Source organism: Megalobrama amblycephala, linkage group LG3, assembly GCF_018812025.1.
Source record: "Megalobrama amblycephala isolate DHTTF-2021 linkage group LG3, ASM1881202v1, whole genome shotgun sequence".
Taxonomy (NCBI): Eukaryota; Metazoa; Chordata; class Actinopteri; order Cypriniformes; family Xenocyprididae; genus Megalobrama; species Megalobrama amblycephala.
The window spans coordinates 59,334,108-59,348,823 of NC_063046.1; the positions used below are offsets into that span (position 1 = coordinate 59,334,108).

General features: G+C 36.8%; 1 protein-coding gene across 3 annotated transcripts in view; it reads left to right on the top strand.

The window, feature by feature from the left end:
* Positions 1 to 14,716, top strand: part of sbf2 (SET binding factor 2) — a 172,974-nt gene that overhangs the window by 56,988 nt on the left and 101,270 nt on the right. For all 3 annotated transcript variants that reach the window (XM_048186295.1, XM_048186296.1, XM_048186297.1), the window contains exons 4-9: positions 709 to 855; positions 2,049 to 2,159; positions 3,179 to 3,284; positions 13,320 to 13,452; positions 13,786 to 13,894; positions 14,018 to 14,131. In XM_048186295.1, the coding sequence (XP_048042252.1) occupies positions 709 to 855; positions 2,049 to 2,159; positions 3,179 to 3,284; positions 13,320 to 13,452; positions 13,786 to 13,894; positions 14,018 to 14,131 (720 nt within the window). The remainder of the gene's footprint in view (positions 1 to 708; positions 856 to 2,048; positions 2,160 to 3,178; positions 3,285 to 13,319; positions 13,453 to 13,785; positions 13,895 to 14,017; positions 14,132 to 14,716) is intronic.

Genomic DNA, 14,716 nt, shown 5'->3' on the forward strand with positions numbered 1-14,716 from the left:
CATCAGACACTCTGTCCATCTCCTCTGAGGATTTTCCGTGTTCGCTCTTTGCTGTTCTTTTTCCACTCTGTCAGGCTGTAAATAACTCAGCCCAGCTTGAAAGTACAAACTTGAAATGATGCTCTGTGAGGCAATAGCTTTTAGCAACTTGTTACTTGGTTTTAATAAATATTATTTTAATCTGTCAAAATATAAATGAATATACTATACTGTAATGTTATAAAATTGATTGCTTTTTGATAATACAAAGATATGCCTTTAACCCAGAAAGTGTGTAAATATCAAATGGAAATATTTCAATTGAAATCCGTAACCATGTCTTGAACATTGGGGGCGACCAAAGTGAACAAACTCCGAATGCACAAGCTCTCTTCTTCGTGAGCATTTGAGACGAAACCATGAATTGCAATTCATCAATAGTATTGTCCCAGCCCGAAACAATACAGAACTCATTTCAGAAGTCTGCCACATGTCACTGTTGTTAGGGGTTTGTTATAATGTCTTATAATCAACATGCTGATTAGAGTCTGTATAAATTCAAAGACATTATGAGTGAATGTGACGCAGTTGATTCTTCCGGAATCACGTCCAGGTCTTATCTCGTGTGATTGCTCTATGCGTGTCCACCAACTTGAGGAGTACCTCAGCCACATGGAATTCTGTTCAGCCCAGAGTTTTTAAATTATTTTTGATTGTTTTCCGTTTCAGGTCTCAAAGACGCTGGAGGCAGATGGTGATGAAGATGAGGAAGAGGATGAGGAAGAAGAGAAGGATGGTTTGATCCAGCCAGCTCAAATTTTTGCACCCAAAAGTTTGATTCTTGTCTCCAGACTGGATTACCCAGAAATATTTAGGGTAATCTATCTATCTATCTATCTATCTATCTATCTATCTATCTATCTATCTATCTATCTATCTATCTATCTATCTATCTATCTATCTATCTATCTATCTATCTATCTATCTATCTATCTATCTATCTATCTATCTATCTATCTATCTATCTATCTATCTATCTATCTATCTATCTATCTATCTATCTATCTATCTATCCATGGAATTATTTCAGTGTTGATTATATATCCGTCCATCTGTCTATCCATCCATCCATCCATCCATCTATCTATGGAATTATTTCAGTGTTGTCTGTCTATCTATCTATCTATCTATCTATCTATCTATCTATCTATCTATCTATCTATCTATCTATCTATCTATCTATCTATCTATCTATCTATCTATCCATCGTTCCATCTATCCATCCATCCATGGAATTATTTCAGTGTTGATTATGTATCCGTCCATCTGTCTATCCAATATCCATCCATCCATCCATCCATCCATCCATCCATGGAATTATTTCAGTGTTGATTATATATCTGTCCATCTGTCTATCCATTCGTCCATCCATCCATCCATCCATCCATCCATCCATCCATGGAATTATTTCAGTGTTTTCCCTTATCTATTTGTGGCAAACAGTTCAGATCTTTGGAAATATCCTGTTTTTTCTCTCTGTGAAACACCACCTGAAGTACGGCAGTTCTTTAGCAGACCATACAATTCCTAAGTGACCAGTAACTTTAGTTATCAGGCAAAACCCATTTTTACTCACGTGTTCGATGAGAATCTCTTGTTCATAATTAGGAATTTTCATGCCAGAGCTTTAGTTGGATTTAGGATAATTAAAACCATCACTGGGTTGGGAACGATATTGATCATCGGTCCTTAAATCATTACAGTCAAAGACTTACGTCTGCTGATGGAATAAAAACAGGGATTACAGAGACCGAGAGGAATATCACAGGAGCTCAAAAGCAGGAAATCCACTCCATCCAAAGTTTTATGCAGACTGCCTGCCTCAAGCTTTTGTACTTTGGCCTACATACATGTATTTGACATGAGCTATGCCTGGGAATGAGTTAGTTGAGCTGTATTACTTGGTAAAGGATCAAATGTTTATAGTAACACACCATATCCCATTGTAGAGGGCACTGTTATGCCCTGCTGGACAAGTTGAATGTATTTGTTTTTTGTTTTTTTCTTAGGGCTGCTTGGGATTGATCTACACGGTGTACATAGACAGTCTGAGCTTCCCTCTGGAAGGACTGGTGGCAAACCTCTTCACATGCTTGGTTCCAGTGGCTGGAGGTTCCCAGGTCAGACATTACTTTAACCAAAGAATTCCTCGTCAGTCTGGACCCTGACCCCTGTGGATATCCGAGCACACAGAGGGTTAGCCAGGGTTCATATGTGTACCTGTATACCTTGATGACGGCATCTTACGAGTGTCTCACATTCCTCATTGTTTTCACTGGAGAATCCCGAGAGGGTGAAAGGGCTTTAGGGGTCAGTGAGAGAAACCTTGTTGTTTTGTTTAAAGCTAAAAAATTTAATAATTATATCACTCATGTTCTGGTTTGAGCATCGCAATTCCCCTCACTTTTATGTGTCTCGTTTTTCTTTTTGCAAATCTGTTCTCAAACCGTATGTTTTCTCTTCAAACACAGTTTCTAAATCCACTACCCTTTATTGCACACTACGCTCATATAAATCAGGCTAAATTAATAAATCACCAAATAGATATTGTTAAACAATCTAGACATCGGTTTCAGGGGAAATATATATATGCAGACTGCAGAGTTTTGCACGCTCTCGTGTTGAAATCCTCTGCTTATTATGTTGTTTTTGATGTAATTCACCAATACATTTGAAAATTCCCCCAGAAACCATTATTTTCCCAGCTGGATTGGGACATCATGTTGATCAAACAGGGTTGAAGTTTTAAACAAACCTCAGGAGAGGTATATATTCATCTTTCAGTGTGAGTCTAACTCCATCCACTTGGAATGTGTCATGTGACTCCGGCACGCATCTGTTCGTGAAACAGTCCATGTGCATCTTATTGGCTTTGTTTAATGCACGTCCGCTCTGGAAAAAAACAACAACAACAAAAAAACGTACTAAACCTTAAACTCTTAAGATTCTTATCAATATTGTAAGTGGATATCAGTGAAAAATTAATAAAATAAATGATAAAATTAATAATAATAATGTTTTTTATGATTCCAGCCTGTATTCTACTTCTTTTTGTGTATCTTTGAGGTGTTTTTTGGTATTGATTGTTATTTCCGTCATGTGTTTGTTCAGACCAGAATGTTTTTGTTGATGTTCTCAGAAGCTCTTTTCATTGGGAGCGGGGGACCGGCAGCTCATCCAGACCCCCCTGAACGACAGCCTGCCAATCAGCTGTAAAAGCGTAGCGCTCCTCTTCCAACAGTTAGGTGGGTACCTCATACTTTTATAGGGGTATACTGTATACAGTGTATGTTGCATAGTATACTTCTTCCATGTCAGCTCTTAACTTCTCTCTGACACATTTTTTATCTTTTCCATATTTATGCAGACATCTCCTGTCCTTTATAGTTCCGCTTAATGTCCCTTCCTGTAAACATGTTTTTGTAGAGAGGAGTCATATGAGGAGAACAGGGAAAAACAATTTTTTTTTTTTTTACATTTCTTCTTAAAAACAATACAAATTATACCCGACTCTCTATATATGCTGAATGTTTATAATTTACAGCATAGCCTACATAGATAAATTCTCTATATTTGTTTTCATAGGCTTTATGTTAAGCATTGTTTGGAGGACAGCATTGGGCAGGATGTGGAATAATATTGTTTAATATAATGGATTAAAATGAATTTTTAATGTATATGAATTTTTTGTTTTTTCACCCGATTAAAAAGTAAGCGACAAATCAAAATAATCGTTAACTGCAGCCCTAAATTACATTATGATAAATACTTTGCATATTAGATATACCTGTAACATTTAAGCCGTAATAAACTATAAATATCATATAGATTACAGTGCTTCCCACACATAGACTTTACTTGGGCGGGCCGCCCACATATAATAACGGCCGCCCAAGTATATTTGGAGACACATTTTTGCTTTTATTATTTTTATCCTCTTATACTTTTATATCCGTGCAAGATAATGAAACCATCCGCGATCGAATAACTAGTCGTTTCGTACCTGCTCGTTATGTGTGCGTCAGAACTGTTTTCACAAAGAGCGCTGCATGTTGCAAAGTCACAAGGCGGCGCTGTTGCACGTTCTACAAGCTCGCGCAACAGTGCCTCAGACTGCTTCAAAGTGATTCTCAATCAATGAAAAGCGCAGATTTATGCCAAGCGATTGCTAATGAACTCAAGTTGATGAATTATTACAAAGTCTACTTCATGGCCTTTATATAAAATGTTTTAGACGATTGTAAGAATCTGAAGGATCAGCCTGCAATAGTACAGACATTTCAAAATAAGAGTCCCCGTGTATTTCGGGCTTGTTTATAATCAAAAGTCACACGCTAAGTTTTTTCTTTTTCTTTTGGGCATTATTGGTATTTTGGTTACACAACAAATTGTATTTAATTTGATTTCCATTTAATTCATAGTAAATTATTGTAGTCTCCCCCACAGGAAGAAAAGACTAAGAACATTATTTGACACACATATTATTCATTTTATAAATTTTACTAGTAAAATCTGTGTCCCATTCACTGAGAGAGACACTATATGACAGCAAGGAGAACATACGAAAAGGTGAACCATTTAAATGCTGTAATTTTGCATAATAATGCATAATATTAGTATGTAAATAAATGTAATATGCTATGTAATTAAAATTAATTTCAATAAATAAAAATACTGTTACAAATCACACATTATTTGTTTGTCACATGTAGTAGATGATTTTTGTGCCTTGGGTAATAGGAGGATTTTTCGCCCGGCTACCACCGCAAGTATATTTTCAAACCTGTGGGAAGCACTGAGACCCTCTCTAGCAATGTATGTTTATGCTGAAATGTAATAAAATAACTTTTTGTTTTTTCAAAACATATGTCGCGTGTCATTATCTATAACGAGTTGGCTCACGTGATTTATGTTTCACGCTTCAGAACTTCCATTACACTGTAAACCCGAATAAATTGGGCTAACTTGAAAAATTTAAGGTAATCCGTTACATCAAGTTTTTTGAGTTATGATGTTCCCAACTTTAAGTAAGCAGAACTATCAAGTTTTGAGTTTGCAGTACTCATGCATGTTAATTGCTCCTAACTTGAAGTACTGAGTCTCATACTGAACTCATACATTTTGATAGCAATTAACATAAAAGATTTAGTTAATTAACTTTTTTTTATTATTTTGAGTTCTTGCAAATCAAATGAGTTATTTAGAAACACAAAGTTTAAGTAAATTTGTATTGTTCTTAACTTGGTATTTGAATACACTAATTTATACAATTAACTTAAAATTATCAGGTTATCTAAACGTAAATATTTTGTTAGCTATAACAAACCAAGCAGCATAATAGTAACTCTCCAAAAACCCACATTAACAGAAACTCTTCTAAATTAGAAGAAAAACAAAACATTATATAACACCTAATTTTAGCATTTGCTCTCCCTTTCGAGTGCCATGGGGCAAAGCATGCTGGGAAATAGAAATCCCAGCCCAGTTTCAGTTAAACTTAAGCTGGTCTAAATTAAAAGAAATGAGTTCATACAACTCAAAACAATGAAACAGTTCAGTTTACTTGAAATATATCAGTTCTGTGAACTCAAAAGAAAAAGAAAGTTCTAAATACTCATAACAGTTAATTTAACTGAACTAATTTGTTTAATTTAAGTTTGTCCTTCATAGTGAGCATTGATGCTCCCTGGTTTTCACGTTGCACTGTGGGACTTTTCATGGAGCGAACGTGGAAGGATTTTGCATTTGAGACAGCCCATAAAATGGCCGACTCCCTGATTAGTGCCCTAACTACTGAACTAGGGAGCTGATTGAGATGCACCCTAGTTCACTAATCAAATAAGTAAATTTGTGACATTGTAAAGTCTTTTTACAAAATGGTCAGATGATTTTGCTTCCATTGAATAACAAGCTACTCTTTAGATTTCCTTCTCAAATCTCGCTAGAGAACATGATCACTAGGATTACACAAACTTGTGCAATTTCGGCTAAAATGAAGTGTGTTAAAGGGAGAAACACATCAACAATTCTGACATTCATGTTCCTTTTTCAATTCAACTTTTTCACTCAAGTTGATATGCTGCTAATATAATTGGTAATGGAAACATTTGTATTCAATTTGAAGAATGCAATATGTGAAAACCTGCAGATAGATTTGTTTTTATATCTGTTTTTACTTGCTCCGCTGTGATTAAGTCACATTGGCTGGACGTTTCGTTCTGTATGCAGAATTACACAAAAACAACTCTTTCCATTCAATGATCTTTCACATCCTGTGAATGCACACATGGTTTTGAAAGGGTACAGTCATCAGTCAAATGTGTCAAATTTTGAAATAAGTATCAAAAAAATAGTTTTAATTCTGCAAGATGGAGCACAACACGCAGCATTTGGACAGACGTGCACGCATGACTTTGTAACTGATGCGTTATATAGTACTACCGTCCAGCTGCAAATCAGTCTTGGACTAATTAACACCATGTTAACATTTTTAAGAGCGTTTGTCAGCATGTACGATTCAATTTTTCAGATTGAGCAAGCAGAGCACGTTCTAAATCTGTCAAATAAAATCAGAGGTTTTGATGTTTTCTTCACCTCGTGTTATGGAACTGGAGAAATTAATTTCACCCTTTTTCCCCCTTTTCCTTGTTTCGTGTCATATAACATTGTTTTGTAATTATACTGTGCACTATTTTTAAGATTACTCATGGTTTATTTTGGCCAGAATTTGTCTTGAACTATTCAACTTAGAAGTGGGCTAATGTGGAGTTTTTCGTTACAGTTCACTGAGGTTTCTCATATTTTACGGATTTATGTAGATCTCTGATTAATGATACTCTTACTAAACAATCTCTTCAGAGTCTCTTTATAAACCTGATGACCCTCGAAGCAGCTTGGTCTTTTGACTTTGTCACATGACTGTCTCTCTTAAGTGCTTTGATATGAGCGACAGTCGCCCAGTCATCTTAAAGGGTGATCCTCACAAAGCTTGTCAAGAACTGGATCATGTTTCACCCCAAAATCTCCAACAGAAAAAAAGGAATTATATGAAGAAAATATGTTTTGTTGTTGTCTTTTTGGGACCTTTAAAATATTTCAATTGATATTTCCTTCCTTCACCACTGACAGGTGAAGTGAATAACACTGATTATCTCTTCATCATGACACCTGTTAGTGGGTGGGATATATTAGGCAGCAAGTGAACATTTTGTCCTCAAAGTTGATGTTAGAAGCAGGAAAAATGGGCAAGCGTAAGGATTTGAGCGAGTTTGACAAGGACCAAATTGTGATGGCTAGACGACTGGATCAGAGCATCTCCAAAACTGCAGCTCTTGTGGGGTGTTCCCGGTCTGCAGTGGTCAGTATCTATCAAAAGTCATTGGTCCACGTGGGGAGCGAAGGCTGGCCCGTGTGGTCCGATCCAACAGACGAGCTACTGTAGCTCAAATTGCTCAAAAAGTTAAAGGGTTAGTTCACCCAAAAATTAAAATTATGTCATTAATTACTCACCCCCATGTCATTCCACACCCGTAAGACCTTCGTTCATCTTCACAAATTAAGATATTTTTGATAAAATCCGATGGCTCAGTGAGGCCTGCATAGCCAGCAAGATAATTAACACTTCCAGATTCCCAGAAAGCTACAAAAGACATATTTAAAACAGTTTATGTGACTACAGTGGTTCAACCTTAAAGGTGCCCTAGAATCAAAAATTTAATTGACCTTGGCATAATTGAATAACAAGAGTTCAGAACATGGAAAAGACATACATTGAGTTTCAAACTCCATTGTTTCCTCCTTCTTGTGTAAATCTCATTTGTTTAAAAGACCTCTGAAGAACGGGCGAATCTCAACATAACACCGACTGTTTCGTAACAGTCGGGATCATTAATATGTATGACCCCAATATTTGCATATGCCAGCCCATGTTCAAGGCATTAGACAAGGGCAGCCAGTATTAACGTCTGGATCTGTGCACAGCTGAATCATCAGACTAGGTAAGCAAACAAGAACAATAGTGAAAAATGGCAGATGGAGCAATAATAACTGACATGATCCATGATAACATGATATTTTAGTGATATTTGTAAATTGTCTTTCTAAATGTTTCGTTAGCATGTTGCTAATGTACTGTTAAATGTGGTTAAAGTTACCATCGTTTATTACTGTATTCATGGAGACAAGACTGTCGTTATTTTCATTTTTTAAACACTTGCAGTCTGTATAATGCATAAACACAACTTCATTCTTTATAAATCTCTCCAACAGTGTGTAATGTTAGCTTTAGCCACGGAGCACTATCAAACTCATTCAGAATCAAATGTAAACATCCAAATAAAATCCATTGAATTGGCTCTTTCACTCTCTCTCCTCTCCACCTACAGCTGGTGTGTGGTGAGCGCACTGGCGCCGTTGTACTGTGGCTGCCATCGCATCATCCAAGTGGATGCTGCACACTGGTGGTGGATGAGGAGAGACCCCTGATATGATTGTAAAGCGCTTTGGGTGTACAGTAGTACATATAAAAGCGCTATATAAATGCCTCATTCATTCATTCATTCATTCATTCAAATAAATACTGTATTTACATGATCTGACGAACATCTTGTAAAGATCCATTTGAGGGTTATATTAGCTGTGTGAACTTTGTTTATGCACTGTATAACTGCACTTACAGTCGAGAGCTCGGGGGGCAGGGAGCGAGAGATTTAAAGGGGCCGCAGCCTGAATCAGTGCATAGTTAATGATGCCCCAAAATAGGCAGTTAAAAAAAAAATAAATAAATAAATAAATGGGGTATTTTGAGCTGAAACTTCACAGACACATTCAGGGGACACCTTAGACTTATATTACATCTTTTGAAAAGACATTCTACAGCAGCTTTAATGTTATGAAGAGATGAGAATACATTTTGTCCGCCAAAAAACAAAACAAAATAATGACTTTATTCAACAATATCTAGTGATGGGTGATTTCAGAACACTGTGTCATGAAGCTTCGAAGCTTTACAAATCTTTTGTTTCGAATCAGTGATTCAGAGCATGAATAAAAACTGCCAAAGTCATGTGATATCAGTAAACGAGGCTTTCTTTATGTTATAAGTGTTTCGAAATTTCAGTGGTTCACCACTGGGGGGCTTGACTTTTGATACATGCTCCAAACCACTGATTCAAAACAAAAGATTTGTAAAGCTTCGAAGCTTTATGAAGCAGTGGCCCATCACTAGATATTGTTGAATAAAGTTATTTTGTTTTTTTGGCAATGTAATGTAATGTAATGTAATGTAATGTAATGTAATATAATATAATATAATATAATATAATATAATATAATATAATATAATATAATATAATATAATATAATATAATATAATATAATATAATATAATATAATAAATACATCATCTCTTGCTTCCCAAGATGTCTTAAGATGTTCTGGGAGAAACATATCAAACAAACTTTGCTTGATGCCTGTCAATATCATTAGTACCTGCTCTTTGTCCTCCAATAGAAAGTTCACAAGCGGGGTTGTAAGACGGTCATGATCTGTGACCTAACAGATGAGAAAACTACATCCCAAATACCATTCTGTGTGCATGGTCTCTGATAAGAGCATCATGTCAGTATATCATCCTCCCTGATGTCTGGCACTTCTGGGATCTGATCTTAGGGTTACCTAAGCCTGTAATATCCCAACAACATGCCGACCTACATGAGCTAATAAAAATGTCATCTTGATCTCCTCTGTATAATTTATGCTCTACCTCATCTCCATTGTTCTCCTCTGTGAATCAACAGCAGATTTATCAGCGATCAGACCTGGCTCGGAGCTCGTCCTTGGCCAGACTGCATATTTTTATATGGGTTATGTCAACATTTGCGACCTATAATAAACTGCGTTCTCAAATGCAGATGCAAATCATCATCTTACCGTGGATTTATGCGATTAACATCTTCAACATCACGCTCAGCTTCAAGCGTTAATCAAATAGGGACCACAGGAACACTTGTCTGTCAAATCGGACGGCCGTTTCCTCTCACAGCCTGCAATAGGGCATCAGCGCAGATGACTTTTTCCACATTTCCTTCGCCTCACAGAGGTCACATCGGAGTCTCTCCATAAGAAATGGAGGAAAAGGAACATGTTTGCCATCATGAGGCTCACTGTTTATTGTTTGCAGCCTTTTCTGTCCCTGTCCATGCATGGGTCAGAAATGTGCAGCCATTCCAAAAGATAAGTAAATGTCACAAGGTCAGGACGAGTTATACTGAATGCCTCACAAACAAGATTATGAAATGTTTGGGGCAGGAGATGACATTGAGATTCCAAGGAACAATCAGGAGCAGCTAGTCATTCCTGTAGGCAACTACGATTCGGCATGTCGCACGTTCACGATTATTTATTACGTTTCTAAAAACGGGTCGAATGGAATGACAAGTATGCATTTGACTTCACGTTCCCAAACATTTCATCCTCTCTTTGCTCATTGTTGGATTCGGGTATTTGGTCAACAGGACAGACAATGTGAATTTTCATATCTTGTTCCTGTTTATTGGTGCATATCAGAGTTTGACACAGACATAATAGGATCGCTGACCCCGGCAGCGCTGCGGATACGTCTGTTAATGGCCGGCTGACTGTTTTTGCAGAGCGTGTGATTGATAGTCTCAGTGGTATGTTGATGACAAACAAAAACAGGATCTGTAAACTTTTATCTCTCACTCTTTCCGACGACTCCCGTTGAGGAGTTTGGTGTATAATTTATGTTGCCATTTCATACTTGCCATTCTTGAGGCATTTTTGCATCATCACGATGGAGACGGATAGGCACATGAATTGGCCCCTCAGATAGCATTGTTTATTTGCATGCATTCTCTGTGTTGTTTTAACATCAGATTCACTGAGTTATGTAAAATGACGGGAACATTATCTTGGTTATTCATTACTTGCCAAATAAGTAAATAAAATCATGGACAAGATATATTGGTTTAATTATTTTACTTGTAGATTAACTTAAAAAGTCCATTATACTGCAGTAGTCGGCCTAGAAACTAGACAAAGATTGCAGCAATATAATAATGATTTATGCATTATTGGTATTAATCTGCAACCTTTTTACTGAACTTGTTAGCTAACATATTTAATTATGGTGGAACATCTATTTTATTCCCTATTTCCCCCCCATCTGTTAAGTTCTCAGTCATCCAGCTCTTTCATTTTATACTTGCTATAAAATTAATCTTGAATTTGTTTTTGTAAAAAAATTATTTATTTTGCTTGTCAATTAGTATTTCCTTAAATTTGTACTTCGTTTTCCCTGTTCTGTTTGCCTGAGTTCTCATCCATGTTTGTTAATATGGTTTCTAATTTATTTACGCACCTGGTTCTTGTTCTGTTGATTATCTTCTCTGTGTATTTAAGTCCTGAAATCTGTCTGTTCGCTGTTAAGTGTCGTTAACATTTATGTTTGGTTTCATTTTCTCCTATGTGGATTCCTGTTCTCCTGAGTATTTTAAGTAAAAAAGACTGTTGAATTATATCTTCTTTGTTGAACTTGCTTCCTTAACGGCAAACGTGACATTTGCAGTATATAGTATTGTGTTGTACAGTTGTGGTCAGAATTATTAGCGACCTTTGTAAATATGATCAAAGATGGCTGTAAAAATAAATCTGCATTGCTTATCCTTTAGATCTTTTATTCAAAAAATGCACAACATTCTAACCTTTCATTGAAGTAAAAGAATTGAAAGTGGGGGGGGGGTGTCACATTATGAAATAAATGTTTTTCTCCAAAACACGTTGGCCACAATTATTGGCACCACTAGAATTTTTTTATGAGTAAAATATCTCTGAAGTATATTACCATTCATATTTACATGTATAAGCACACCAGGATGACTAGGAACATGAAATTGTCCAAGAAACACAAAGGTCAAATTCCCTTAATCTTTCATCACAATGAGAAAAACCAAAGATTATAGTTCAGCTAAATATGTGCAGCAAAAAAAAAAATAGAAAATGGCTGTAAGAAAATAGCTAAAGCATTGAAAATCCCCATTTGCACCATCAGGGCAATAATTAAGAAGGTTCAATCAACTAAAAATATTACAAATCTGCCTGGAAGAGGACGCGTGTCTGTATCGTCTTAATGTGAGGTGAGGAGGAGAGTTTGAGTAACCAAAGACTCTCCAAGGATCACAGCTGGAGAATTGCAAAAAATAGTTGAGTCTCAGGGTCAGAAAGCCAAAAGAAATTCATCAAACAGCACCTACATCATCACTTGCCGTTCGGGAGGGTTTCAATAAAAATCCTCCTCACTCATCCATAAACAATCTCCAGCATATTCAGTTGTCAGACAAGACTGGAACTTCAAACGGGACCAGCTTATATGGTTAGATGAAACTCAAAAAAATAGCTTTTTGGCAGCAAACCCACCAGATGGGTTTGGTGCAAACATAAAATTGACCCATGCAGTTAAATATACTGCCGGATCTTTAATGTTGTGGGCCTATTTTTCTGCCAGAGGTCCTGGAAATCTTGTTCAGATGCATGGTATCATGGATTCTAGCAAATACCAATCAAAACCTGACCAACCTTGGATAGAAATCTTATAATGGGTCGTGGTTGGATCATCCATCAGGGCAATGATCCAAAACAAACATCAAAATCAACACAAAAATGTGTCACTGAGCATGAAATGAAGCTTCTGCCATCTCAGTCCTCTGACCTGAAACCTAAAGAAAATGAGTGGAGTGAACTGAAGAGAAGAAGCACCAACATGGAGCTGGAAATCTGAAGGATCTGGAGAGATTCTCTTGTCAGGTGTTCTCCAAACTCATCAGGCATTATAGAAGAAGACTCAGAGCTGTTGTCTTGGCAAAAGGAGGTTGAAAAAAGTATTGAATAAAAGGGTGCCATTAATTGTGGCCAACATGTTTTGGAGAAAAACATTTCATAATGAGATTTTCCCCACATTTTCAATTGTTTTACTTTAATGAAAGGTTAGATTTTTGAATAAAAGATCAAAAGGATTAACAATGAAGATTTATTTTCACAAGCTTCTTTGTTCATATTTACCAAGGGTGGCAATAATTTTGACCACAACTGAATGTCTTGTGATAAATATCATATCACGAGGTAGCAGATGATATTTAGCCTTAGTAATAAACACTGTCATGTTTTCAGAAACAAGGAAGGTTCTTGAATACATTTGAAGAAAATGATGCTCAGCAAATATTTCTTCAGTAATTGTGCATTTGTGTTGTTTTTATGTTTTCCAGGAATCCAGAATGTTCTTAGTCTCTTTTGTGCGGTTCTGACGGAGCACAAGGTTTTGTTCCATTCTTCCAGCTATCAGAGACTAGGAGAGGCCTGCCGTGCCTTAGAGACCCTCATGTTTCCTCTTAAGTACAGGTGGGGTCAACATCGAATGTTACTGATATACCCTGAATAATTGACCTTCATTTGCCTTGATAACAGCATCTCATTTCATTAGCCGATCCAGTTCAATCTAAGTGCATTGCTTAAAAACTAGCACAACTGCTCCATCAGAAAAAAAGCTTGAATTAATGTGTGCTCTTCACAAATGATAAGCGTGTAATTTTGCAAACAGTTCTATTTTTAGGCTCTTTTGCAACAGTATGTACTATTTTTGTGCTCTGTATGAGACGAGAACAGTCTGATGTTAACATCTGCTGATTGCTTGACGTGATGATTGTGGTTGCCTAACTCTCATTTGGACCACAGCTACCCCTACATTCCTGTCCTCCCATCTCGTCTGCTGGAGGTGTTGAGCTCGCCTACGCCCTTCATCATCGGAGTACACTCCATGTTCCAGAGCGAGATCCAAGAGCTGGTGAGCCGAAGGCCATACGGAAAGGCATTTTTCAATCTGCCTTAAAACAGGCGGTCAGATTCTGGTAACGCTGCTCTGTGACTCACTCTGTAATTTCTGATTGGTTTTGGTTTCTGTTTACAGCTCGATGTGATCATTGCTGACCTTGATGGAGGAACAATAAAAATCCCGGAGTGTATACACCTCTCCCAGCTCCCCGAACCCCTGTTGCACAATACTCAAAAAGCACTGTCCATGGTAAAAAACATTTTATACACATACACATTATGATGTCAAGTCATTTCTTTACTGCGCCACTTGGGTTGCATTTTAAAGGGTTAGTTCACCCAAAAATGAAAATTCTGTCATTAATTACTCACCCTCACATCGTTCCAAACCCATAAGACTTTCATTCATCTTCAGAACACAAATTAAGATCTGAGAGCTTTTTATCCTTTCACTGACAGTAACTATCACTTTGACGCTTCAAAACGTTCATAAAGAGATCTTAAAACGAATCCATATGAATCAAGGGACTTAGTCCAAATTTTCTGAAGAGACACAATCACTTTATTCACTGAACAGATTGAATATAGGCTTTTACTTGCATATAGCAAACAAAAAACAAAAGCTCAACCGAACCAGATTGATGCACAAGAACAAACCTCTTCCGGAAGCTCAAATGGTAAAGCTTCTTTACCAATGAGGTCCATTCTGTGACTATGGAGAGACAAAAAGATCTAAAAGATCTTCATTCGTGTTCCGAAGATGAACGAACGTCTTATGGGTTTGGAACGACGTGAGAGTGAGTAATTAATGACATACCTTTCATATTTTTCGTGA